This window comes from Aotus nancymaae, unplaced genomic scaffold (genome assembly GCF_030222135.1).
Source record: "Aotus nancymaae isolate 86718 unplaced genomic scaffold, 86718_ANA_hifiasm-v0.15.2.pri h1tg000008l, whole genome shotgun sequence".
In the NCBI taxonomy this organism is placed as follows: domain Eukaryota; kingdom Metazoa; phylum Chordata; class Mammalia; order Primates; family Aotidae; genus Aotus; species Aotus nancymaae.
Window position 1 is genome coordinate 49663593 of NW_026988419.1, and position 24943 is coordinate 49688535.

Below are 24943 nucleotides of genomic sequence, written 5' to 3' on the forward strand. Positions count from 1 at the left end.
ATATGTAGAACTGTATGATATGGACTGGGGAAATTAAAACTTGAGTTTGGCACACTGTCTAATTGTGCTGGAGATAGCTATAATAGAAAGTGATAGCTGCTGTCGGACATTATACACATTTAGAAAAGGGAGATGTTAGCATTTCAGGGAAGGAATTCAATCTGAAAATGAGGTTAGCATTTAAACTGAGTGCTTTAGAAATAGTGGGATTTGGACATGTTTAAGTGGTGAGATTCTGACATTCCAGTAGAGGAAACAGTAAGAAAGCAGGAGATTTGTATAGAAAATAGTGAATAGATTGTTTTGGCTACTGTATGTAGAGTGTGACTACACGTAGGGAAATGTATATTGGAAAAGTAAGTTAGGGCCAGATTGTGGAGGGCCTTGAAATCTTGACTATTTTGAATTTAGGCATCTAGTAGTTGTTTGATAGGTGTTTGTAGCCAAGTAGAGTCTAGTCATATATGGCTTTGGGGAAAATAAAGTTGAATGAGAAAGTAGCCTGTGAGATTTTATTAAAAAGGAAATGATAGGCATGTAGAATGGTAGAAAGAACAGTTTCAGAAGTAAGGAGATGAGATTTCCAATCTTGGCTCTGTCATTAAGTAGTTGTAACTTTAAGAACGTTATTTTAAGGTCTGTAGGTCTTAGGTTCTTAATATGGAAAATGAGATTTGTATATAAGACCATTTAAGGCTCATAGTAAGATGGTGACCATATTATTTATTGTCCAGACTAGGACACAGAAGTTGGAAGGAAAGGGAACACTATTAATAAAATTACACTAGGGCAGCTGAAATAAATTGGGATTATTAAGCCCAATATAAACCAAATTACACCCTTCATATTTTATTATTATGAATGTACTTTCACCTGTTGTATTTTGAAAGTCATGTTTAAAGTACTGAAAAGCAGGAAAAAGGACTAAGACATCAATTCTCTCTTTTTTAAAATTCTTTTTTGCTTTTTTTTTTTAACTTCAGTTTTCTGTGGAACTAAGACATCAGTTTTCAAAGTTTAATGTCGAATAGGATAACAAGTATTCGCTTCATGTTTTTAGAGTAGTAATGATTAAAATGTACATATAAACATGGAATTGTTCTGAAACAGATTATGTTGTGCAAAATAGAGTCAGCTACTTTCATAGATTAAACTAAAAATAGTCGCTACAAGTATATATCTTAATTTGCTGGCATTTGGGGGTAGTAATGAAATACTTCATTTGTGAATTCTTTTTTTTTGAGACGGAGTCTTGTCTCTGTCACCCAGGCTGGAGTGCAGTGGCTTGATCTCAGCTTATTGCAACCTCCGCCTCCTGGGTTCAAGCAGTTCTCCTGTTTCAGCCTCCCAAGTAGCTGGGATTACAGGCATGTGCCACCACACCTGGCTAATTTGTGTATTTTTTGTAGAGGCAGGGTTTCACCATGTTGGCTAGGCTGATCTCAAACTGCTGACCTCAGGTTATTCACCCACCACGGCCTCCCAAAGTGCTGGGATTACAGGCTTGAGTGTGAATATTTTCTAGTTAGAATTCGTTAAATGTCTTCAGGTACTGCAGTATTTAGGGTGGTTTACCCAGTAATAGTAAGGTCTACCAGACTGCTGTGCTTACTGTTTTAAATTGGCTTTTTATAGTTAAAAAAAAAAATTCCTCTGATGTTAGGCTCACTGCTGAAAATTTTCTGACTTATCATAGTGGTCCAGTACAATTATGTATGGGAGCATCTCTCCCTTAATGCTCCTGAGTATAAATAAGAACTATATGAAGGCCTCAACATTGTATGAGCTTTGATAGCAAATCTGATATTTTGAGCCACTTATATTTTTTAGCTTTTTGATGTTCTGAATAAGCTTCTCACACATTTAATAGGATAAAAGGCAAATTCAGATTCAGTAGCTCTGAGGTAGGCCTGAGAGTCTGCTAATGATGTGGGAGCAGCTATTCAATAGACTACACTCAAGAGTATCAAGGTTCTAGATCATTTATTGGAATTCTGATAATCTTATAGGGCATTAAAAATAGCTAGATTCTTTTGGAAATTATATCAATAGTTGATTTTAAAAGAAAAATTGGGCTTTTGTAAATTATACAGTTAATTAAAATACTATTTGTCTTTCACATTTCCCTCTTTCATGTCTTAACTCTAGTTTTGCTTCTTTCTCATTTCTTTTTTGTTGTTGTGGTTTTTGCTTTTGTTTAATATATTATTGTGTTTTGTGGATCTGGTCAGGGAACCGTTACTGTATTTTATGTTTGTATCTACATTTTATTTTGCATGCGTAACGTGGCTTTACCTGGATGTTCTTTTTGGTAAGTTCCAAATTTATATAGCATATTGTTTTTTTGTAGTGTAAGTTGTGATGTTTTTCACCTTCTTTTCTCCCACTTCTAGTAATGTGATCATGCTCATGACTTGTTTTTAATTTAAGAGTTCATTTGATATTTTTTTTCTAACACTTCCAGATTTTCCTTAATAGTAGTGCAATTTGGTACTAATCTGCTTTGATTTGTTTTATAGCCTCACACTGTCAGTGCTGATCACTATTAGCAGTTGCTGTCTCAAGTACTTTGGTTTTTTTAAAAAGCCTTAATCATCTAGAAATACTATTCTAAAAGCTTGTGCTTCCATATAGCAGTCATAAAAGAAGATAATTTGTAGTAAAATGAAATACTTTTGTTCTCTGTGAACAATGTGTTGTAATTTTGTTTTTACAGCAACAGCTTGCACAACTACAGAAAGAAAAATCAGAGATTCTGAAAAATCTGGCATTATATTACTTCACATTTGTAGATGTTATGGAATTTAAGGTATGTATTTTAATATATAATATTTAACGTTTCAGAAGTAGACTTAATGTTTACTAATTGTGTAAATTGCTCTGTCACTTGTAAATAATAAAATTGGAGTTCTTCCAGAACTGAAATTTAATACATCCCTTGTTTGTTTGTGTTTTCTGAATTTAAACAGATTTATACAGATAAAAGATTGAAATAAGTATTTCTTTTCAGGACCATGTTTGTGAATTGCTGAATACTATTGATGTTTGCCAAGTCTTCTTTGATATTGTAAGTATCATGTCTAGTTATTCTCTTTCCAGAAGAGCTCAGGGGACCAATTTTTTTTTTTTAGATAGATTATATAACTAACATATAAAGTTTTAGCATTATTAATCTGCTTGTTTTATAGCTTTTTAAAAAAGTAAAGTGTATATTCTCTATATTTGTTTGGATTGTCATTGAGTATAAGTCTTGTACATATCGGGAAATACACCTTAACTTTAGTATTTTATTTAATAGACCCAATTTTGAAAGGTTAAATGGATAATATTTTTGTAAAAGGCATACTTAATGAACTCTTTCTTAGTATGATAATTTTTGGATATAGAAAGTCAAAGTGAAAAATGTCTCCATTTAGTTAATGGTGAACTTTAAAAAGAGTAATTTTTTTTCCTCTTTGGTGAGATTGGCATCAGTGTTCTTTATTGTTCTGGCTTTTATCCTTTTGAACTGTTACCAGTTGGAATATAGTGATCACAAGCTTTTTTTCTTTCATTCATAAAATTGGGTCAATCACAGAACTGTTATCTGTAACTCCCAAATTTTAGACATGCTTTTAGTGAAAGGAATTAGATAGCATTTCAGAATGGGGGATAAAATAAATCCAGAAAATTAATAGCTCTCAGTAGCTTCTATGAAGATTCTGTATGTGTTTAAAATTTTAAGAAATAGGGAGTAGTTGAACTTGATTTTTTTTTCTCCTAGACTGTAAACTTTGATTTAACAAAGAACTACTTAGATTTAATTATAACCTATACAACACTAATGATACTGCTGTCTCGAATTGAAGAAAGGAAGGCAATCATTGGACTATACAACTATGCCCATGAAATGACTCATGGAGCAAGGTAGATCTGCATTATAAAAGTCTTTCTAAAATTCTCAATTTGAGGGATTACAACTCATTGAAATTTGATATGTCTGTTTTAAGTGACCGAGAATACCCACGCCTTGGCCAGATGATTGTGGATTATGAAAACCCTTTAAAGAAGATGATGGAAGAATTTGTACCCCATAGCAAGGTAAGAGGTGGCTTTTAGGCATATGAGAGAACAGGCATATAACATAGCATGAGGTTGGATAGTTGGATAAAGTGATAAACTTCTTTTTTGAAAAATACTATAATGGGATATAAGTAATAGTTATGTGTGCTTTTATCTAATTATGGGCCAGATAACTAATTAATGAGATTCAAAATAGTGTATAGAGACTCAAGGATATATTGATTGATTCATTATAGTTTTTTAGATTTTAGTTTAGCATTAAACAGTAGGATTTACCATATGGTATTTGAGAGTTCTGTTCTCATACCAATGGATTTTAATAGCGGCTCTGCAAATTATAGTATAATATTTGGCAAGTTACTTAACTAATCTTACGGTACCTCAGTTTTCTTATCAGTAAAAATGGAATAATAAATAGTACTTATATCATTCTTACAAGAATTAAATGAATTACTTCATTAAAAAGTACAGAGTATTTGATAAAAATTTTAGCTGTATTATTGTCTCTTAAGAAAAAATGACAAGAGTTTTATGAAAATGAAATGACTATCAGGAGATATTACATATAGTTCTAATGAAATAATTTTGATTGTAAGTAGTCTTGTCATTATGGATTCTCAGCAGAAGGGCTAATTCACAGAACGGTAGTTTCTAAGCATATTTATAGGTGTATTTCATCCAATCTCATTATTTATAGCTAAAGATTAAGGGCTGGAGCAGTATCATGACAAGGTAAGTCATTTGTGACAATGGTGGCAAAACCAGAACTGAAGCCCAGGATACTAGAATCTTGGTCTACATTGATTGTTCTCTTTGAATGCTGAAAGTTAGACTATTTACCTTGTAGAAGCCTGTCTTTTTTCTTTCTCTCTCTCTTTTTTTTTTATTTTGAGACAGCATCTTGCTCTGTCACCCCAGCTGGAATTCAGTGGTGCGATCTTAGCTCACTGTACCCTCCAGCTCCTAGACTCAAGTGACTGTCCTGCCTCTGCCTCTGCCTCTTGAGTAGCTGGGATTATAGGCATGTGCTACCATGCCTGGCTAATTTTTTGTATTTTTAGTAGAGACAGGGTTTTGCCATGTTTCCCAGGCTGGTCTTGAACTCCTGAGCTCAGGCAGTCTGCCCACCTTAGCCTCCCAAAGTGCTAGGATTACAGGCATGAGCCACTGTGTCCGGCCACTGTGCTTTTTTCTTGACATACAGTTAACACCAATAATTTTCTTTGAATATTTTTACTCCCATGAAAATTCTGAAGAAATTCTTCCAGATTTGCATAGCTATATTATACACAAATTTATGTAGGTTTTATATCTTAGAATTGGTTAAATCATAGTTTGCAAGAAGCTTGTAGATGGCATCAGTTTTGAAATTTTAAAAAAATCAGCATTGTAGATGGAAGTATCAGAATTCCTTAAAATGCTGAACATATCGTGGTCTCTCCTATCTCTCATATCAGTAGTGGTTTCTTACCACCCAGAACTGTCTTTTCTATTCTTCTCCTCTTTTCTCTCTGAATCTATTTTGGATTTTTCTCTAATCGTGGATGGGCTTGTTTTTATTTAGTTATTTTAGATTTGCTTCTTTCTCCATTTAGGTTTTGAAAATTTCCTTAAAGCCTCTTGGGTATCTTTTTAAGTTCTCTGTAGTCATTAGCACATTATATTCAGTATATAGTGGGTTATTGATAATTACATAGGAGAATTATTCATTTGAATTAGACCAGTTATTTTCCAATCTTGATTTTTTTCTAATATTCCATGATACCTTAGAATTTTAATCAAACACTGTCATGTATTTGCCAGGGTTTTTTTTTTGTTTTTTGTTTTAGATTCATGGGGTACATGTGCAGGTTTGTTAAATGCGTATATTGTGTGATGCTGGGTTTGGGCTTCTAATAATCCAATTGCCAAAGTAGTGAACATGGTACCCAATAGGTAGTTTTTCAGCCCTTATCTCCCTCCTTCCCACTTTTGGAGTCCCCATTGTCTGTTGTTTCTTTGTGTCCACGTGTACCCAGTGTTTAGCTTCCCCTTATAAGTGAGTACAATCAATATTTGGTTTTCTGTTTCTGCATTAATTCTCTTAGGATAATGGCCTCCAGTTCCATCCATGTTGCTGCAAAAGGACATGATTTTGTTCCTTTTTATGACTGCATAGTATTATGTGGTGCATATGTACCACACTTTCTTTATCCAGTCTACTGTTGATGGGCACCTGGGTTTTCAGGTCTTTGCTATTGTGAATAGAGCTGCAGTGAACATATGAGTGCAAGTGTGTTTTTGGTAGAACAATTCATTTACCTTTGAGCATGTACCCAGTAATGGGATTCCTGGGTTGAATTGTAATTCTATTTTTAGTTCTTTGAGAAATCACCAAACTGCTTTCCACAGGGTTTGAATTAATTTGCATTACCACCAACAGTGTATAAGCATTTTCTTTTCTCCAGTAGTTGTCAACATCTGTTATTTTTTTTGACTTTTTAATAATTGCTATTCTGACTGGTATAAGATGATATCCCATCTTACCAGTGGTTTTGATTTGCATCTTTCTGAAGATTAGTGATGTTGAGCATTTTTTCATGTTTGTTGGCTGCTTATGTCTTCTTTTGGGAAGCTTTTACTCATGTCCTTTGCCTGCTTTTTAATGGAGTTGTTTGTTTTTTTCTGGTTGATTTAACTTCTTCTAGATTCTGGATATTAGTCCTTTGTTGGATGCATAGTTTGCAATTATTTTCTCCCATTCTGTAGGTTGTCTCTTTACTTTGCCTTTGCTATTCAAACTCTTTTTTTGGTTTCATATGTATTTTAGAATAGATTTCTCTAATTCTGTGAAAAATGACAGTAATTTGATTTGAATAGTGTTGAACCTTTAAATCACTTTGGGCATTATGGTTGTTTTAATGATATTCATTCTTCTAACCCATGAGCATAGAATGCTTTTCCATTTCTTTGTGTTAGCTGTGATTTCTTTCAGCAGTGTTTTCTAGTTCTTCTCTTAGAGAAGTTTCACCTCCTTGATTAGGTGTATTCCTTTTTTTTTTTTTTTTTTTTTTTTTATGGCTATTGTAAGTGGGATTGCATTCTCTTTCTTTTTTTTTTTGAGATGGAGTCTCACTCTGTCACCCGGGCTGGAGTGCAGTGGCACCATCTTGGCTCACAGCAGCCTCCACCCCTTGGGTTCAAGCAGTTATCCTGTCTCTGCCTCCTGAGTAGCTGGGATTACAGGCGCCTGCCACCACACCCAGCTAATTTTTGTATTTTTAGTAGAGATGGGGTTTCACTATGTTGCCCAGGCTGGTCTCAAATTCCAGACCACAGGTGACCTGCCTGCCTTGGCCTCCCAAAGTGCTGGGATTATACTCATGAGCCACCATGCCTGGCCACAATTGTGTCCTTGAGTCCTCAGCTTGAATGTTATTGGTGTATAGAAATACTGCCAATTTTTGTATGTTGATTTTGTATCCTAAAACTTTGCTGAAGTCATTTCGTTTTCTAGGTATAGAATTATATTGTCAATGAACAGAGATAATTTGGCTTCCTTTTTTTTCTATTTGGATGCCTTTTATTTCTTTATCTTGCTTCACTGCTCTGGCTAGGACTTAGAATACTATGTTGAATAGAAGTGGTGAGAGTACAGACATCCTTGTCTTGTTCTAGTTCTTAGGGGAATGCTTCTAGCTTTTGCCTATTCAGTATAGTGGCTGTGGGTTTGTCATAGATGGCACTGATTATGGCTGTGAGTTTGTCATAGATGACACTGACTATGGCTGTGGATTTGTCATAAATGACACTGATTATTTTGAGGTATGTTCCTTCAATGCCTAGTTTGTTGAAGGTTTTATCATGAAGGGATATTGGATTTTATCAAATGCTTTTTCTGTATCTATTGAGATGATTATATGGTGTTTTTAAAACTTTGTTCATGTGGTTAATCACATTTATTGATTTGTTTATGTTGAACCAACCTTGCATCCCAGGAATAAAGCCTGTTTGATCATGGTGAATTAACTTTATGATATCCTGCTAGATTTGGTTTGTGAGTATTTTGTTGAGAATTTTTGTGTCTATGTTCATCAGAGTTGTTGGCCTGTAGTTTTCTTTTTTGTCGTATTTTTGCTAGATTTCATTCTTTGAAAGAAATGAAAATAGCGACACAACATACCGAAACCTCTGGAATGTGGCAAAAGCTGTGTTAAAAGGAAAGTTTTTGGCACTAAAAAGATGATAGAAAAAGCTGAAATTAATAACCTAACCTTGCACTTAAAGGAACCAGAAAAATAAGAATGAACTAAACATAAAGGTGTCATAAGAAAATAAATAACTAAAATCACAGAAGAGCTAAATGAAATTGAGACCCAAAAACCATACAAAGTATCAATGATACAAAAAGTTGGTTCTTTGAAAGGATTGTCAACAAGGTTGGCAGACTCCTAACTAGATTAACAAGGAAAAAATGAGAGAGGATCCAAATAAGCACAATCAAATGAGAAAGGTAATATCACAACCAATCCCACAGAAATATAAACGATCCTCAGAGACTACTAGGAACATCTCTGTACACATAAATTAGAAAATCTAGAGGGAATAGTAGATTCCCATAACACACAACCTCCAAAATTTCCCAGGATTTCAAAAAATTAAGTTAACATAATTTAATTTTAAAAACATTCTTAGTTGGCTACATCAGAATCACTTTGTGTAGCTTAATAAAATGATAGATTCTGGGGTTCTGTTTCCAGAGGTTCAGGTTCACTAAACTTCAGGTGGAGCCCTGCATTCTGTATTCGGAACAAACGTCTCTGGCATTCTCTGTGCAGTCAGGTTAAAGAATCACTCTTTACAGAATTTTTAGGAAACAAGGATTAATAGCAAAGGGCTTTTATGAAAGCAAGCAAGAAACAGTTGAGATGAAACGTTAAATACCTTGAAAATAAACCTGTAATGAACAAACCAGTTGGCAAAGAGAAGTAATTTATTAAGATGAGGTACAGTGGATTATTTTTATAAGACATTCTTTAGAGAATTGCAAAGCATGTTGAGTTTTATTAACACTTAGTCATATAACCCTGAAATCTTTTTCTTTTAGAACTGTCAGAAACTATCAGAATGGAAACTTATGTATTGACAGAAAGATGATATTAGGCTCCCTATCCCTTTTGGAATAAAGATCCCAACATTGCCACATATTTTAAGCTTTAAGAAAATAACATGAATTTCTGAGCTAAGCTTTTGCTCAAAGACGCAGAATCTGTGTAGCTTTTGTAAAATTTACCATAAAAATTCTAGAGGCGAGGAGCCACAACTCAACTCAGGTGTTATAAGGAACATGGCTGTAATTAGGCTGTGTTGTTTTATGATGGTATAGTTATAAATGCAAAGCAATTGTAGCTGAAATATAAATGGAAAAGGAAAAAAAAATTCTTCAGCTTTCTTTTTCGTATTTTAATTAGTCTCTTTCAGATGCACTAATTTCTCTTCAAATGGTATATCCTCGAAGAAATCTTTCAGCTGACCAGTGGAGAAATGCCCAGTTACTGAGCCTCATCAGTGCACCTAGTACAATGCTTAATCCTGCGCAATCAGACACTGTATGGTTCTATTTTTCTATTTTGAATGAAAATAAAGTGATTTAAAAAAAATAATAGTTAAGCAATGCTGTTGCAGTTTGTTTCTAATTAGCATTAGCTTATTAGTTGAAGTTCATTATAAAATGTTCATTACTTAAGTCATATTGTTCAGATTTTTTAGCTTTAGAGTCTTAATGAAAACTGATGTTAAATTAATGTGATAAATAGTAGGAATATTTTTTTTCTTTAAAGTTTAAAGATGTGTTTTGCTTTCCATGGTAGAAAAATCTGAAGATGTAGAAAAGTATAAAGAAAAAAAATCACCCCAAATCTCACCAAGTAGAACCAGGTGACAAAATCATTGTTAAATTCCGTTATGTTTTTTTCAATCTTTTCTCTGTATTTATGAACATAGGTGTTACTACACATATGGAGAATACATACATACAGCTACTGATTTTGGTGAGACAGTGAGCATCCAGATACATACATGTCTTTTAACTTGACTAAAATTTTATCTTTTGGAATATTGTTAACTTTGAAATAGGCTTGAGAAATTGATAAGTTGTCATTTATCAGATTAAAGACAGCAACAGTGTTTTTTAAAGAGAGGTTTGAGGGTATGCAGATGTAAAAGGGGCATACTTCTCATTGTCATTTGTTGACTGCAGGTTTCAGTATAGGTAATAAAACTTTTATCCAACTCTTCAGATTTGTTCTGGTAGTATTTGGGCCAAGAGTTGGGTAGTAAGTTTTCAGGAGAAAGGGAGGAGAGTGGTTCAATACGGAATATTTTTTAGAATTTCTTTTAACTGACAATGTATATATTCTCTTTTTAAGATGCCTTGTGAATATCTCTCTTTGGATGCAATGGAAAAGTGGATTATCTGTAAGTAAAATGGGTTAGTTTTGTGATTACTCCTCAGATTTTATGTTTTAGAGAAAAAAGCAGGTGACATGGTTACTACCTGTGTACTTAGCCCTGTGCTAACCCATGTATGTCCATCACCTCTCTCAGTCCTCATATTGATCCCATCAGAGTAGTCTGTTTGTTTGTTTGTTTTGAGATGAAGTCTTGCTCTGTCACCTAAGCTGGAGTGCAGTGGCACAGTGTCAGCTCGCTGCAACTTCTGCCTCCTATGTTCAAGCAATTCTGTCTCAGCCTCCCCAGTTGCTGGGACTCCAGGCAGACAACACCATGCCCGGCTAATTTTTGTATTTTTAGTAGAGATGGGCTTTCACCATGTTGGTCAGGCTGGTCTCGAACTCCTGACCTCAGGTGATCTGCTGCCTCAGCCTCCCACAGTGCTGGGATTATAGACATGAACGACTGTGCCTGGCCAGGTAGTCTGTTTTAAAGTTGAGGAATCTAAAACTTAGGCCACACAGATAGTGAGTGACACAAAACCCTGCCTAACTCCAAGACTCATGGGCTACATTATATTGCCTTTCAACATAACCTTGAAAACTAAATTTTGCTTTTGCTTTTAATGATTATTTAAATATCATGTCTGTTCACTTAAAGTTTTTAGTTTTAATTTACTTCAGTTTATATAATAAATGACTCATATGTTCGGTAGTTTTTTAGATGCATAGGAGATAAAAGTACTAGCTTCTGCTCTTAAGAAGCTAACAAACTATGGGAGAAATAGACACAAGCTTTTTTTTTGTTGTTGTTTTTCCATCATTTTATTGTGAGCATCAAAAGAAGAGTTGAAATAATTGTAGAGCAAACACCCATAAATCTGCCACCAAGTTTCTATGACTTCTAATAGCTTGTTGTATTTGCTTTTAAGCTGTTTGTTTATTTATTTATCAGCTTCAAAAGAGATTTTATTTATTTAAACTTTTAGATTCATGGGTACATGTGCAGGTTTGTTATATAGGCAAATTGCATGTCATGGGGGTTTGGTGTACAGATTATTTTGTCACCCAGGTAATAAGCATAGTACCTGATAGGTACGTTTTTCATTCCAACCCTTAGGTAGACCCCGGTGTCTGTTGTCCCTTTCTTTGTGTTCGTGTATACTCAGTGTTTAGCTCCCACTTATAAATAAGAACATGTAGTATTTGGTTTTCTGTTCCTGCCTTAGTTTTCGAGGATAACAACCTTCAGCTCCATCCATGTTGCTGCAAAGGATATAATCTCATTGTTTTTTATGGCTTTGTACTATTCTGTGGAGACACACAGGTTTAATACAGAATGAGAATTTCTTTTTTTTTTTTTTTTTTTTTGAGACGGAGTTTCGCTCGTTACCCAGGCTAGAGTGCAATGGTGCGATCTCGGCTCACCGCAACCTCCGCCTCCTGGGTTCAGGCAATTCTCCTGCCTCAGCCTCCCGAGTGAGAATTTCTATAATATAGATAAATTCCTCCTACTCACCCCTAGGCTCACTGCTACAGGGGAGTCATTTTGAAGTGTTGGTGTTTTTTCATTCTTGCAGGTTTTGTTTTTGATTTATTAACTTTTATTGGCCCTCCATATCCTGGGGTTCTGCAACCAGAGATTCGGTCAGTAGCCAATTAAAATAGGGGAAACATTTTCACAAAGGCCCAAAAAGCAAAACTTACTACATAATGAGTACTACAATGAGTTCACACAAATGAAGTGATGTGTAGGCATTGTATTAAGTATTAAAATGAATCTAGAGGTGATTTAAAGTATGCAGGAGGAAGTGTATAGGTTATATGTAAATACTATACCATTTTATATAAAGAACTTTAGCATCCACAGATTTTGGTATCTCTGGATGGTACTGGAACCAGTCCCCCGCATTGACAGATGACACTATTTGTTGACTTTTTATTACAGTGTTTCTCAAATTATGGTGAAGGACCAGTTTTTCTTCTTTAATATTTTTTGGATTGATTCTTTAATAAAATAAAGAAAATTAATTACTAGAATTACCAGAGAAGTGAAGTAATAAAGACATAAAATCCAAGCCCATAGTTTTTATTACTAGATTCAGTCTAATAGATTATTAGGTTTCTACTCAGAAATCACTGAAATTTTTATGAAAATTTCTAAATACCCTGTTCCAATACTTAGTCTCATTATGGACTGATACTTGGAGTGTGTTGATTTTAGTATGAAAGAGGAAGAATTTAACACTACTATCTGCCCTTAGCTATTTTTATTAATTATTTTATTTGTTATGTTTGTGATATTTATATTTTCTTCTATAAAGATAATTGAGATTTTCATGCTTTGTCTCATAATTGATTTAGAAAAACAGCTTTCAGAGTTTTGGTCTTGCTCAGTTGTGTGGTGATTGTTAGTTGTTTTGTGTTTATGGATGTACAGCTGAATAACTGAGTTAATTAGTAGAGTTAGCTGTCATAAGTGACCTCTGGAGTTACATAGGATTATTCCCCCTGCCCCAACTCTGCCTTAAATGGGAATACTTATAGTATGGGTTTGTGTAATGAGCTGGCAAGTTGATCAGGAAGCAGGCTACCCTAATGAGGAATACATAGGCATGGAGAAGGCAGAATTGGGATAACCACTATTGCCAAAATAAGGATTGAGTTTTACTTCTTTCATGTATTTGAACCCTCAGTAGAGCTAATATAGAGGTCAGGAGTTACCTCAAATTCTGCACTTCTTTTTTTGGAACTACTACCCAGACTAGGATTTTTCTTTAGTAGATAGTCTACTTTCTTTGAAGCTTTGTTGTGGATTAGTTCAAAGTGTGGTTCCTGAACCAGCAACATCAGCATCACCTAGGAACTTCTTAGATATGCAGAATCTTGATCTCTACCCAAGACCTACTAAACAGAAACTCTCTGGATAGATCTTAACAATCTGTTAATGTAGTGTCTCAGTGATTCTGGTGCAAGCTAAAGTTTGAGAATCGCTGCTCTAGATTATAACCTGATGCTAAGAGTTGTGCAGGATGTAGAATATTGAAAACTCAGCTACTTGGACTACAGTTATAAAATTAATTATCCTAATGCGTATTTTAGGGTTCATTTTGGAGTCTGTTGATTAGACTTGAGAGAATCCTTGGGAAAGATTTTTTTTCTTTATCTTCAGAGTTTTGGATTACTAATTTCTGTCTTTTTTTTTTTTTTGGTATTGATAGTCTAATTTTATCTGTTTTCTGCCTTCAAAGATTTTCTTCAACTTTCTTGTCTAGACTTGGTCTTCTGTTTTAAGAGCTTCTTTTAAATTTTTTAATTATTTTTTGTCCTTTCATCCTAACGTTCATCAAGGAGATTAATGTGTAGTTTAATTAATAAGTCATCCCCCTAATCTTGGGCAATTTATTTTATTTTTTATTTTTTTGAATCTTGCTCTGTTGCCCAGGCTGGAGTGTGGTAGCGCCATCTCGGCTCACTGCACCCTCTGCCTCCCGAGTTCAAGCAGTTCTCCTGCTTCAGCCACCTGAGTAGCTGGGATTACAGGTGCCCGCCACCACACTCGGCTAATTTTTGTATTTTTAATAGAGATGGGGTTTTCACCATGTTGGCCAGACTGGTTTCAACCTCAAGTGATCTGCCCGCCTTGGCCTCCCATAGTGTTGGGATTACAGGTGTGAGCCACCGTACCCAGCCTGAGCAATCTTTTTAAATTCATTTGCCTTTTTCGGTCCATTCTAAACAAATAAATATACTTTAACTCATAACACATATCTTAAAAACAAACACTTTAAGTGATAAAAATTTTCAAAAAAATTTGTAAATGTAATTATACAAAGAGATGGAGGACACTAAGTAAAATCTGATTTCACTCAGGATTAGGGTGGAAAGTCAAGTACATAAGAGGAAAATGTTTTATAAACGAAATTTCTCTAGAGGGTTCTTTAATCTTTCATACATGTATTCTTTTTCTTTAATTGTGTGCCAGATTGAATAATTGGCTTGTTTTTGGGGCCCTGTTATATGAAAATATTTTTGTATAGTTCAAGTCAAAGCAGTTAAATATACTTCTATGTGTATGACTCTATGATATATGCCTACTTACAGAGTTAGCTTGATTCTGTAGTGGCTCAAGAAGGAAGCTTGAGTTAAGAATCAAAAGATAAATGGCAAGTATTATGTTAAAGTGTCAAGATAGTTGTACAGTTATAATAGGAGTTAAAACATGGGACTGATTATTGAGAATCATAGGGAAATCTGAAAGAAAATGGGATTGGACTAACTGTCCCACTGCAGAACCTCATGTGTAGTAGACACTGAGTAAATGTTTCTTGAATGAAAGTTGAGGTTTTACATCATAGAAGACTAGAAAGGGTATCGGTCAGCATATATAAGATTATACATTTATGTAAGATTTCCAGATTGATAACAAAAGGTAAAAAAGATATTTAGAATTCGTGTAATAGAGAGCAACTTAAAATATTGAAAGAATATTAAGACTCTGAGGATGAATGCTTGGGGCAGAGTCCTAGCTTTATTACTTTAATAGTGTTTTAGTGAAGTCAATGACCCTTCATTTCTTCAACTATAAAGAAGCATATGGGCCAGTTGCAGTTGTTCATGCCTATAATCCCATTCTTGGGGAGGCTGAGGTGGAAGGATTGCCTGAGACCAAGAGATTGAGACCAGACTGGTCAACATAACGTAAGACCCCATCTCTACCAAGAAAAAAAAAAAAAGAAAAGAAAGAATACCACTTGTCTTGTCCACTATGTAGGATAATCATTTGAAAAAACATATTTGAGAAGACTTAATAAACTATAAATTGCTATCAAAATGTGAGATGCTATTACTTTATGATTTATTTTTGATTTAGGAAAGTAGATTCATATATATAAATATATATATAATTTTTTTTTTTTTTTAAATGAGCCATCTTGGCTCACTGCAGCTGCCGCCTCCCGGGTTCAAGCTATTCTCCTGCCTCAGCCTCCTGAGTAGCTGGGATTACAGGTGCCCACCACCTGTATTTTTAGTAGAGACAGGGTTTCACCATGTTGATCGGGGGGTCTTGCACTCTTGACGTTGTGATCTACCTACCTCAGCCTCCCAAAATGCTGAGATTAAAGGCATGAGCCACAGCATCGAGCCCCAAGATAAGCTTTATTTTAAGTTATTGTAACAAGTGTAACGATTACTGCATTATATGTTAATTAGAAATTTCTGATCTATGGCTGAAAATATTTTATAAATGTTACCTTTATTAAAATGACTTGATTCATAACCCAGAAGTGACATTTTTTTTCCCTTTTGTCAGTGCAGGTTCAAATAACTGGTTTTGCAAAATACAGAAAATTATAATTGGAAAAGAAACATATTGTTATCATGTTTTCTACATATGTATTGTTACTGTCACTCAGAAGTCTCAATTTAGTGATTGTGGTTACATTTCTGTATTTTTCAAAAGCCACACTTTCACCAAACTTTGGAATACTTTTACATTTGCACTTATATTTGCTTTTCTTTTTATTTAAAGTTGGCTTTATTTTGTGCCATGGGATCCTAAATACTGATGCTACAGCACTGAACCTTTGGAAGCTAGCTCTTCAAAGTAGCTCTTGCCTCTCTCTCTTTCGGGATGAAGTTTTCCACATTCACAAAGCTGCAGAAGACTTATTTGTAAACATACGAGGGTATGACATTTTCATTTATTTTGTCTTTTTTGGAAAAGGGTGAGTGAGTTATCTTTACTGAAGTTTTGGGGATAAAGGAGTGGTCATACCGTACAGGAAGGTATAGCTTATGCCATCTGACTTGGGTCCCAGGAAGTTGTTTTTAACAGTCATCCTGATAGGTAACAATTGTATTTTTTACAGGTAGCTTCACATATTAAAAAAAAAATGAGGTTATCTGCCCTTTCAAAACATTTATTAGAGAAGGAAGATATGTCTTCTTTTGCAAGTCATATATGATTGTAGATGTGAACGTACCATATACATTTAAGAGGTTTAAAATTTTTAAAAGTGTTATTTTAGACTAGCGTACACTTGTAAAAGTATATGAAGCAAGCAAAAATACTTAATTGGATTAATTTTAGCAATTACAGAAGTCATACCACTGCACATAGGAAACTATGTTGTTTTTATTTAAATAATAGAAAGTATTCCACATGATTTATTTTTATTTACTTTCAGTTAAGCCAATAATTATCTGAAATGTGTTTCTTTGAAATTTTTAATAACTTTATTTCTCTCCACTCGAGATTCTATAGCCAATATATAAAAGGCAAATTGAACTCAGACTTGATGCCAATTATTAAATCTTTTAAAAATACCTGGAATCCCCCACTGTATTTATGTTGGATTTTTATGTTGGGCTTGCTAGCTTCAGATAAAAATGAAATTTTCCCACATTTATTTCACATCCAGTTCAATAATGTCCTAATGAAATTGAGATGAAATAAAACTACTAGATATTTAAAAATAAAAATAAGTCTGACACTAAATTTAGGTCAATATATCTCACATTTTAGCATACATAAGAATTACTCTGAAATGCAGATTGAAATCCAGGTTCCTGAGCAGCACATCTAACCTCCTCTATCTGTATCTTGGAGAGGTTAAAGGAATCTCCCCTTTTCTTCCCTAATACTTTATTGAGATAAAATATACAAACAGAAAAATACATATATCTTAATTGTATAACTCATTGACTTTGCATATGATACTCCTGCGTCGCCACCACTTAAATCAAGATGTAAGAACATTGCCATCATTTCTGGAAAATTCTTTTGTTCGTCTTTCTAGTCAGTACTGCCGTGCCTAATCACCACTCCCCCGACTCCTTTCTCAAGTGACTACAGTTCTGATTTCTGTCACTGTACTGATATTCTGAGGCCAGTGATCTGTCAGTCATATGATAAATAGTGCCCTGTGTACTTTTCAGCTCTTATTTTAGATGGTGGTATACCCTGAAATATTATATGCAAGATGGGCTTTGTCATTTTCTAATTGATTTAGATTGAAAATCATGAAACTTATATTAATATCATGTATTAGCATACTACAAACTCATTGTGGAATCATATTTAAATATATAAATATTTAAAACCAGTTAACCTCTGTATATTGAGTGAACTTATATATGATGCAAGTAAATTTAATGGCACCGTGAAACCAGTTGTCTTTGTTATGCTTTATTAATGATAAATTTATCATTTGAGAATCTCTATTTTTTTGTGAGAAGTTTCTGTTTTTAATTTATAAGTGATCATCCAGTTTAAAATATGAATTTTCATAGTCAAACCATAAGTATAAAAGCTTATTAATTCTGTAATCATCATAATTATTATATTTTGAACATTTGCTCAAAGAATATGTAAATCTTAGAGAACTTAAGTGTAGAAGTTGAAGTTCATTTTAGTGTAAGTGATTTTTATTTATTATTTATTTTTGAGACTGACTTTTGCTCTTGTCACCTAGGCTGGAATGTAGTGGTGTGATCTCGGCTCACTGCAACCTCTGCCTCCCGGGTTCAAGTGATTCTCCTGCCTCAGCCTCCCAAGCAGTTGGGAATACAGGCATCCACCACCATGCCTGGCTAATTTTTGTATTTTTAGTACAGATGGGGTTTTGCCATATTGGCCAAGCTGGTCTTGAACTCCTGACCTCAAGTGATCCGCCCACCTTGGCCTCCCAAAGTGCTGGGATTACAGGTGTGAGCCACCACACCCAGCCATAGTGTAAGAGATTTTTAGATAAGTTGTCAACAAGATATTTTTTCTTTAACATTTTAGGAATTTTGATTTTTTAATATCTATTATTCATGAAATTATTTATTAACATGTTTTTTACGGTGCCATCTTTAAGCTGATTGATGTTGGTGTTGTTTTAATTAAATGTTTTTTTATTTGAAAAATAAGATTTTTTTAAAATATAGATTAAAATCATACATAGTTCTCTTAAAAATAATTTAAAGTAGGCAAATGCTTTCCTGCCTCAGTTTTCTCCATCACAAAACGTTTATATCCAAACAGTCACTACATTTGATCACTCATATATAGCCTTTCAGAATTTTTTTTATGCTTATGAGATAGCCTTGATTAAAAAGTCAGAAATTATAGCTTTGTCAGCACTTTAGATTTTTGGAAGTTGTTGTTAATTACATCAGAAGTATGATTTCAGTGTCTCCATTGGGGATTAAGGAAGTAATAATGTTTAATAAAATAAAAATCTACATTGTGATGTTTAATTTTATTGTTGGATTTAATATAATGTGACTTTTTTTAGGAAGACTTGACTAGACATCTAAGTGCTAGGAAAAGGTGTGAGTAGATTCTTCCGTGAACTTCCAGTTTGAGGGCTAGTTTTTAAATTGATACTGTCATTTTTAATTGACTTTTAGGAGTAGACTTACTCATTTTGACAGTTATTGATCAAATTAAACTGATGTTCTAATTTTTTTTGCACATAGCTATAATAAACGTATTAATGACATAAGAGAATGCAAGGAGGCAGCTGTGTCACATGCGTAAGTAGTTTTATTTTGTCTGTGGTAGTTTTAATCAAGAAAAATTCTTAAAGCATTTTGTTGAAGTGAGTACATTTTAATAGTATGCAAGATGTGCTAATAGAAGAGGGGGACTTTCAGTCATTGAGAAATATTAAGTAGATAGCCTCTTTTAAGTGTTTTTGAAGTATTGATAAAATGCTATAAGGAATTATTACACTTCCTTATAAGTAAGACTCTTACTTTGGGTATAATCTCACTGCCACTATGCTCTGCATACCAACATGATTTTTGTACTACTACATGAAAATCAATATATCCTTATAACTCTTCCAGATATCTACTTTTTTTTTTCTTTTAAGACTGACTCTCGCTCTAGCACCCAGGCTAGAGTGCAGTGATGCCATCTCAGCTCACTGTAGTCTCTACCTCCTGGGCTCAAGCAATTCTCCTGCCTCAGCCTCCTGCCTAGCTGGGATTATAGGCACCTGCTGCACATGCCCAGCTAATTTTTGTATTTTTAGTAGAGACAGGTTTTCACCATGTTGGCCAGGCTGGTCTTGAACTCCTGACCTCAAGTGATCAGCCCACCTCAGCCTCCCAAAGTGCTGGCATTACAGACATGAGCCACCATGCCCAGCCAATATTTACTTTTAAGAGTGCAACTCTTCCCAATTTTAATTTCTTATATTAGAAAATGTATAGATATCCTGAGAAATTAATGTATTTTGACTTTGAACAACTTTCTAGTTTTCTCATAAAATAATTCTAAATAATTTGATATTTCACTTTAATGTTATGTATATGATATACTTAATGTAGAATATTTTCTCCAGTAAACTTAGGTACTATATAGTGATAATATTATTTGATCTATCAATATTTTTATATAAGGCAGAGAGAAGACAATCATTACTCCATAGATAAACCTGTAAAACTATGAGAAATTTTAGAATTTAAGTTTAGTCTATAAGATAGATATTGGGAATTTAAACCATCTTTATTCATTGTATCTGTGCTATATCATTCCTCATTCATATTTTATTGACTTGAATGAAATACTTGTGCTTAATTTTTCAAAAATGATTTCTAGTGCAAATAGCATACTTTGAAGTTTGTTAGAATCCCTCTCTAGACTTGCAGAAGTGCACATAATTATTATTTCTTCATGTGATAGGCCCTACTATAGGCAGATACATATATATAGGCATAGCTATCTTTTGTAAAGATCTTTTACAAGTAAGGTATTGTTATTTTCCTTCTTCTGTTTACTAAATAATTACAGTAAGCAGTAGTAACTTCTGGGACTAATTACCATGTGCTAGGCCCAAGTGCTTTATAGACATTTTATCCCAATAAACATCACAGATTCCTTACAGTAGTCCTGTGAAGTAAAATAACCAAAATAACATTTGCTCATTTTCTTCTTGGAAATGACACGATAACTTTACTATTGTCAGTACAAACAGCTTGTCATTGAAATTAAAGTAACATGAAAGCATTATATATCAGGCATCATGAAAGATTGTGCATCTTTTGAGACAGATGTCATCATACTCATTCTGTAAACAAGAAGCTGAAACTTAGAGTTGGAACCTAAGGTCATGCGGAGAGAGCATAGATTTTAATTTGAGTCCTCTGAAACTGATCTACTGTGTCACAGTGAAATTACTAGTGTTGTGTATTCTTTATACTTGGGTTTTTGGCATATGATCATTCACACACACACACACACACACACACACACATACATTTATGCACCTATCTAAATTCTAAAACTTTCTTGGAGCAGTGTGTATTTTGTGTAGTATGAGGAGTTGTAATACTTAGAACATTTTCTGATTTTTTTCTTTCTGGTAATATGTGAGAAAGTTTTCTAATATTAATTTTAAAATACCTAGTATATGAATATTTATGATTATCCCTTCATTTCCTCATCTTTCTATTTTTGAACAGGAGTGCCAAATAGATCTCATCCCAATATCTTTATTGACTGTAGCTCTTGTGTATTCAGTTTTGTATATTTAATAGTAATATACTTAATAAGATTATAACTAGTTATTTATTAAGTTATATTTATTAATTTCTACATGGAAGTGACAAAAATGTATACAGTAAGTCAGTTCTTGCCTTCAAGCCTTCAAGGAATTTTTTTTTTTTTTTGAAACAGAGTCTTGCTCTGTCGCCTAGGCTGAAGTGTAGTGGCATGATCTCAGCTCACTGCAACCTCCGCCTCCTGGGCTCAAGTGATTCTCCTGCCTCAGCCTCCCCAGTAGCTGAGATTACAGGCACCCACCACCACACCTGGCTAATTTTTTGTATTTTTAGTAGAGATGGGATTTTACAATGTTGCCCAGACTGGCCTCGAACTCCTGAGCTCAGGCAGTTCACCCAACTTGGCATCCCAAAGTGCTGGGATTACAGGCATGAACCACTGTGCCTGGTCACCTTCAAGGATTTCATAGTCTATAAAGTGCTTAAAGCTATATGGTACTAAAATTGCAGAAATTATTCATAAATAAATAGCTGGATGCTGGGAAATGGTTCTTGAAGTTTGGGCAGGATTTTGATAGATGGAGAATAACGGAACAGTTTAAAAAGCAACACAAGAAAGGCAAGGATAAATGGAAGATTAGACACTCATTTAATGATAAACACGTAGAAGATGATTTTTATAGGAGCTTCTGCTTCCTAAAAAAGGACTTTGGAAGTTGAACCTGAAATGCTAGTTACTTTATTTCCAATAATAATTTTAGTGAAGCAGATAAACTATGATGGTGTCTTTCCCTGTAGTGGTTCAATGCACAGAGAAAGACGCAAGTTTTTAAGATCTGCACTGAAGGAATTGGCTACTGTCCTCTCTGATCAACCTGGCTTGCTAGGTCCCAAGGTAATTCATTTAATGATTATTTCAGTAATTGTGCCATATTAAAATTTTAAACATTTCTATATGCTATTTTCCTGAAATTTGAGTCAGAGACTATGTAAATGGATTTTTATATTTAGTGGAGAATGAATTTGCTGACTTGACATTCATACATCATACCTCCCTGCATTCTTCTCCCTTATATGCATGTTCTCCCTTATACATACTTACAGGTTTTCTTCTGTCCTTTCCTGTTAGTCTCTTCTCTCTTTTGAATTGATATTATCACTTCTTGCCAATGACTTTTCACATAGAGATTGTCAATCAGTTTTGTTTTTAATCTTTGAATAAGAATAAACACTTATTTTTTTTAAACAGGCACTTTTTGTTTTTATGGCATTATCCTTTGCCCGTGATGAAATTATCTGGCTACTTCGTCATGCAGATAACATGCCAAAGAAGAGTGCAGACGACTTTATAGATAAGTAAGTTAGCAACATTTAAAAAATTATTTTCTGTATATAGATGCTTCTTGATTTACAATGGGGTTATGTCCTGATAAACCCAGTGAAAGTTGAAAATATTGTTAAGTTGAAATGCATTTAGTACACCTAATCTACTGAATGTTACAGCTTAGCCTAGCCTACCTTAAATGTGCTCAGAACACTTTTATTAGCCTACAGTTGTGCAAATTTATCTGGCAACATAGTACACTGTAGAGTATAGATTGTCTATCTTTCTGATCACATAGTTGACTGGGAACTGTGGCAGCATCATGATAGAGTATCATACTGTCTATTGCTAGCCTGGGAATAAAAGCCAAAATTCAAAGTACAGTTTGTGCTAAATGTGTATCATTTCTGCACCATTGTAAAGTAGAAAGATATAGTATGTCCAAACCATTGTAAGTTGTGCACCATCTGTATTCTGATTTATGGGCTGGGGAATCTGGAGACTTATATTTGAAGCAAAATTATTTTGTAGAACTTGGAATATTTGTAATATATCATTAGATGATATTAATTAGAATGCAAAGTCAACTTATTTTTAAATCAGGGCTTTTGTTTTCTCGTAGTATGTGTCATGGTGATAAAGTTTTTGCTTTCTTGCTATACTCAGTAATATTTCTTATGGAATTCATTTTTCAAAACTATTTGCTACGCAAAACATTTAAATAAAAATCCTGTTTATAGAGTTGCAACTCAGTGTGTCATTAAAATGTCGTCTTATTTTAGTTCAGTCTCTCAATAGGAGTTAGAAAAATGGAGTAGAGAAATAAGAGCATACAGGAAAATTTTGTTTCTTGCTCATCCTCTTTTGACATTTTTTTGATGTATTTATAAGATACCCTGTTTATTTTATTTTTTTAATTTAATTTTTTTTTTTTTTTGAGATGGAGTTTTGAAACCTCCAGCCTCCTGAGTTCAAGCGATTCTCCTGTCTCAGCCTCCCAAGTAGCTGGAATTACAGGCACCCACCACCATGCCCAGTTAATTTTTGTATTTTAGTAGAGACAGGATTTTATCATGTTTGCCAAGCTGATCTTGAACCCCTGACCTCAAGTGATCAGCCCACCTTGGCCTCCCAAGTTGCTGTGATTACAGTTGTGAGCCACTGTGCCCAGCCCTGTTTATTTTCAGTTTAGATTTTCTGCTATCCATTTTTAGCCTTAGCTTTTTTTTTTCTTTTTTTCTTTGCTTTCTGTGATTTCTTTATTCATATGAAATAATTTAAAAAGGAAATAATTGACACTAAATATTAATGCCCTTTATAAGAAAAAAAAAACTTTTAGAAATGAGATCAAGGGCATCTAATATATTCTTTAATAATGATGAATTTATTATTTTTAATTTTTTTCTTGAAATTTAAAAAAAGGCACATTGCTGAATTAATATTTTACATGGAAGAGCTTAGAGCACATGTGAGAAAATATGGACCCGTAATGCAAAGGTATTACGTGCAGTACCTTTCTGGCTTTGATGCTGTTGTCCTCAATGAACTCGTGCAGGTAAAAACTATCTTCTCTTTTGTTCCTTCCCTCCCACCTTTGATAGTATTTGATTTGTTTGTTCAACAAGCATTTATGAAATATTATTTGCTAACCAGTAGATAAATCATGTTTATATTTTGTCAAGGAGATCATTGCCTAGAAGGGAGGAAACAGTTGTAGTCCAGTGTGATAGGTGTTGGGCATTAAGTGTATATAAAGCTCAGAGTGAACACAAGGAAGGAAACGATTATTTATCCTGAAGGTGGAGATATATACTAACCAAATTATAAGGGCCTTGGGAAAGAGGAAGTTATTCATGAATCAGTTGTACTGCTTAGAAAGATCACCCTGGTTCAGTGTGGATGATAGACTGCTGGCAACCAAGGGAAGAGGCAGAGAGACCAAAAGAAAAATGACTGCAGTAGGCTAGGTGAAAGGTGATGAGAGCCGACACTTGGGCAGTAGCTATGGAGGTACAGAAGACATGATAGAGACAATATATTTGGTAATTAAGTATTAGAGGGAAAGTGGAATAAAAATCTTTTGAAGAAAATTGTTAGAGGATGGGCAGTAAATAAAGATTTTATATAGATGTTCTAATTTAAATGTAAATTTTTTTCCTTAATTGGTTTGTTAGCCTATGTTTTGCTTTTCATAATTTATTTATTCAGTCTTCTTGATCTTTATTTAAATTTAAAAAGTTTTATTCCAAATAAACTGACCCTAAGGAAATAGTATTTTATTTTCCTTCATTTTATAAAATTACATCATTCAAATGACTCTAAGCTAATACATGGTGAAAAGAAAGAACAGTTAATAATCCTCTTTATATAAAGACTACTCTAAAGCTGCTAGTTTTCCAGTTAAATAACAATACTTTGAAGTTCTCCTTTTTTTCAAATCAACCTAAAAACATAGATCAGGAAAGAAATTGTTTATATTATTTTTTTACCATGAATTATGTATGTATTGTTACAGGCTAGTAAACTATGTAGGTTATTTCTTCTTTTGTCCACTAGATGGAGCTCAGATACTTCCTTTCTGTGGTCATTAAGTGTAGTAGTATTGCCTTGCAATATTTTTATTTGA

The 24943-nt window shown here is 33.9% G+C and overlaps 1 protein-coding gene across 4 annotated transcripts in view; it reads left to right on the top strand.

The window, feature by feature from the left end:
* The window catches only part of NCKAP1 (NCK associated protein 1), a 111719-nt gene that overhangs the window by 33225 nt on the left and 53551 nt on the right, over positions 1–24943 (top strand). For 2 of the 4 annotated variants that reach the window (XM_012468616.3, XM_012468618.3), the window contains 11 exons: positions 2717–2809; positions 3011–3067; positions 3764–3906; positions 3990–4080; positions 9513–9650; positions 10470–10518; positions 16027–16183; positions 18963–19019; positions 21792–21888; positions 22243–22349; positions 23740–23872. In XM_012468616.3, coding sequence (XP_012324039.1) covers positions 2717–2809; positions 3011–3067; positions 3764–3906; positions 3990–4080; positions 9513–9650; positions 10470–10518; positions 16027–16183; positions 18963–19019; positions 21792–21888; positions 22243–22349; positions 23740–23872 — 1122 coding nt within the window. The remainder of the gene's footprint in view (positions 1–2716; positions 2810–3010; positions 3068–3763; positions 3907–3989; positions 4081–9512; positions 9651–10469; positions 10519–16026; positions 16184–18962; positions 19020–21791; positions 21889–22242; positions 22350–23739; positions 23873–24943) is intronic. The other 2 variants (XM_012468617.3, XM_012468619.3) reach the window with 1 other exon arrangement.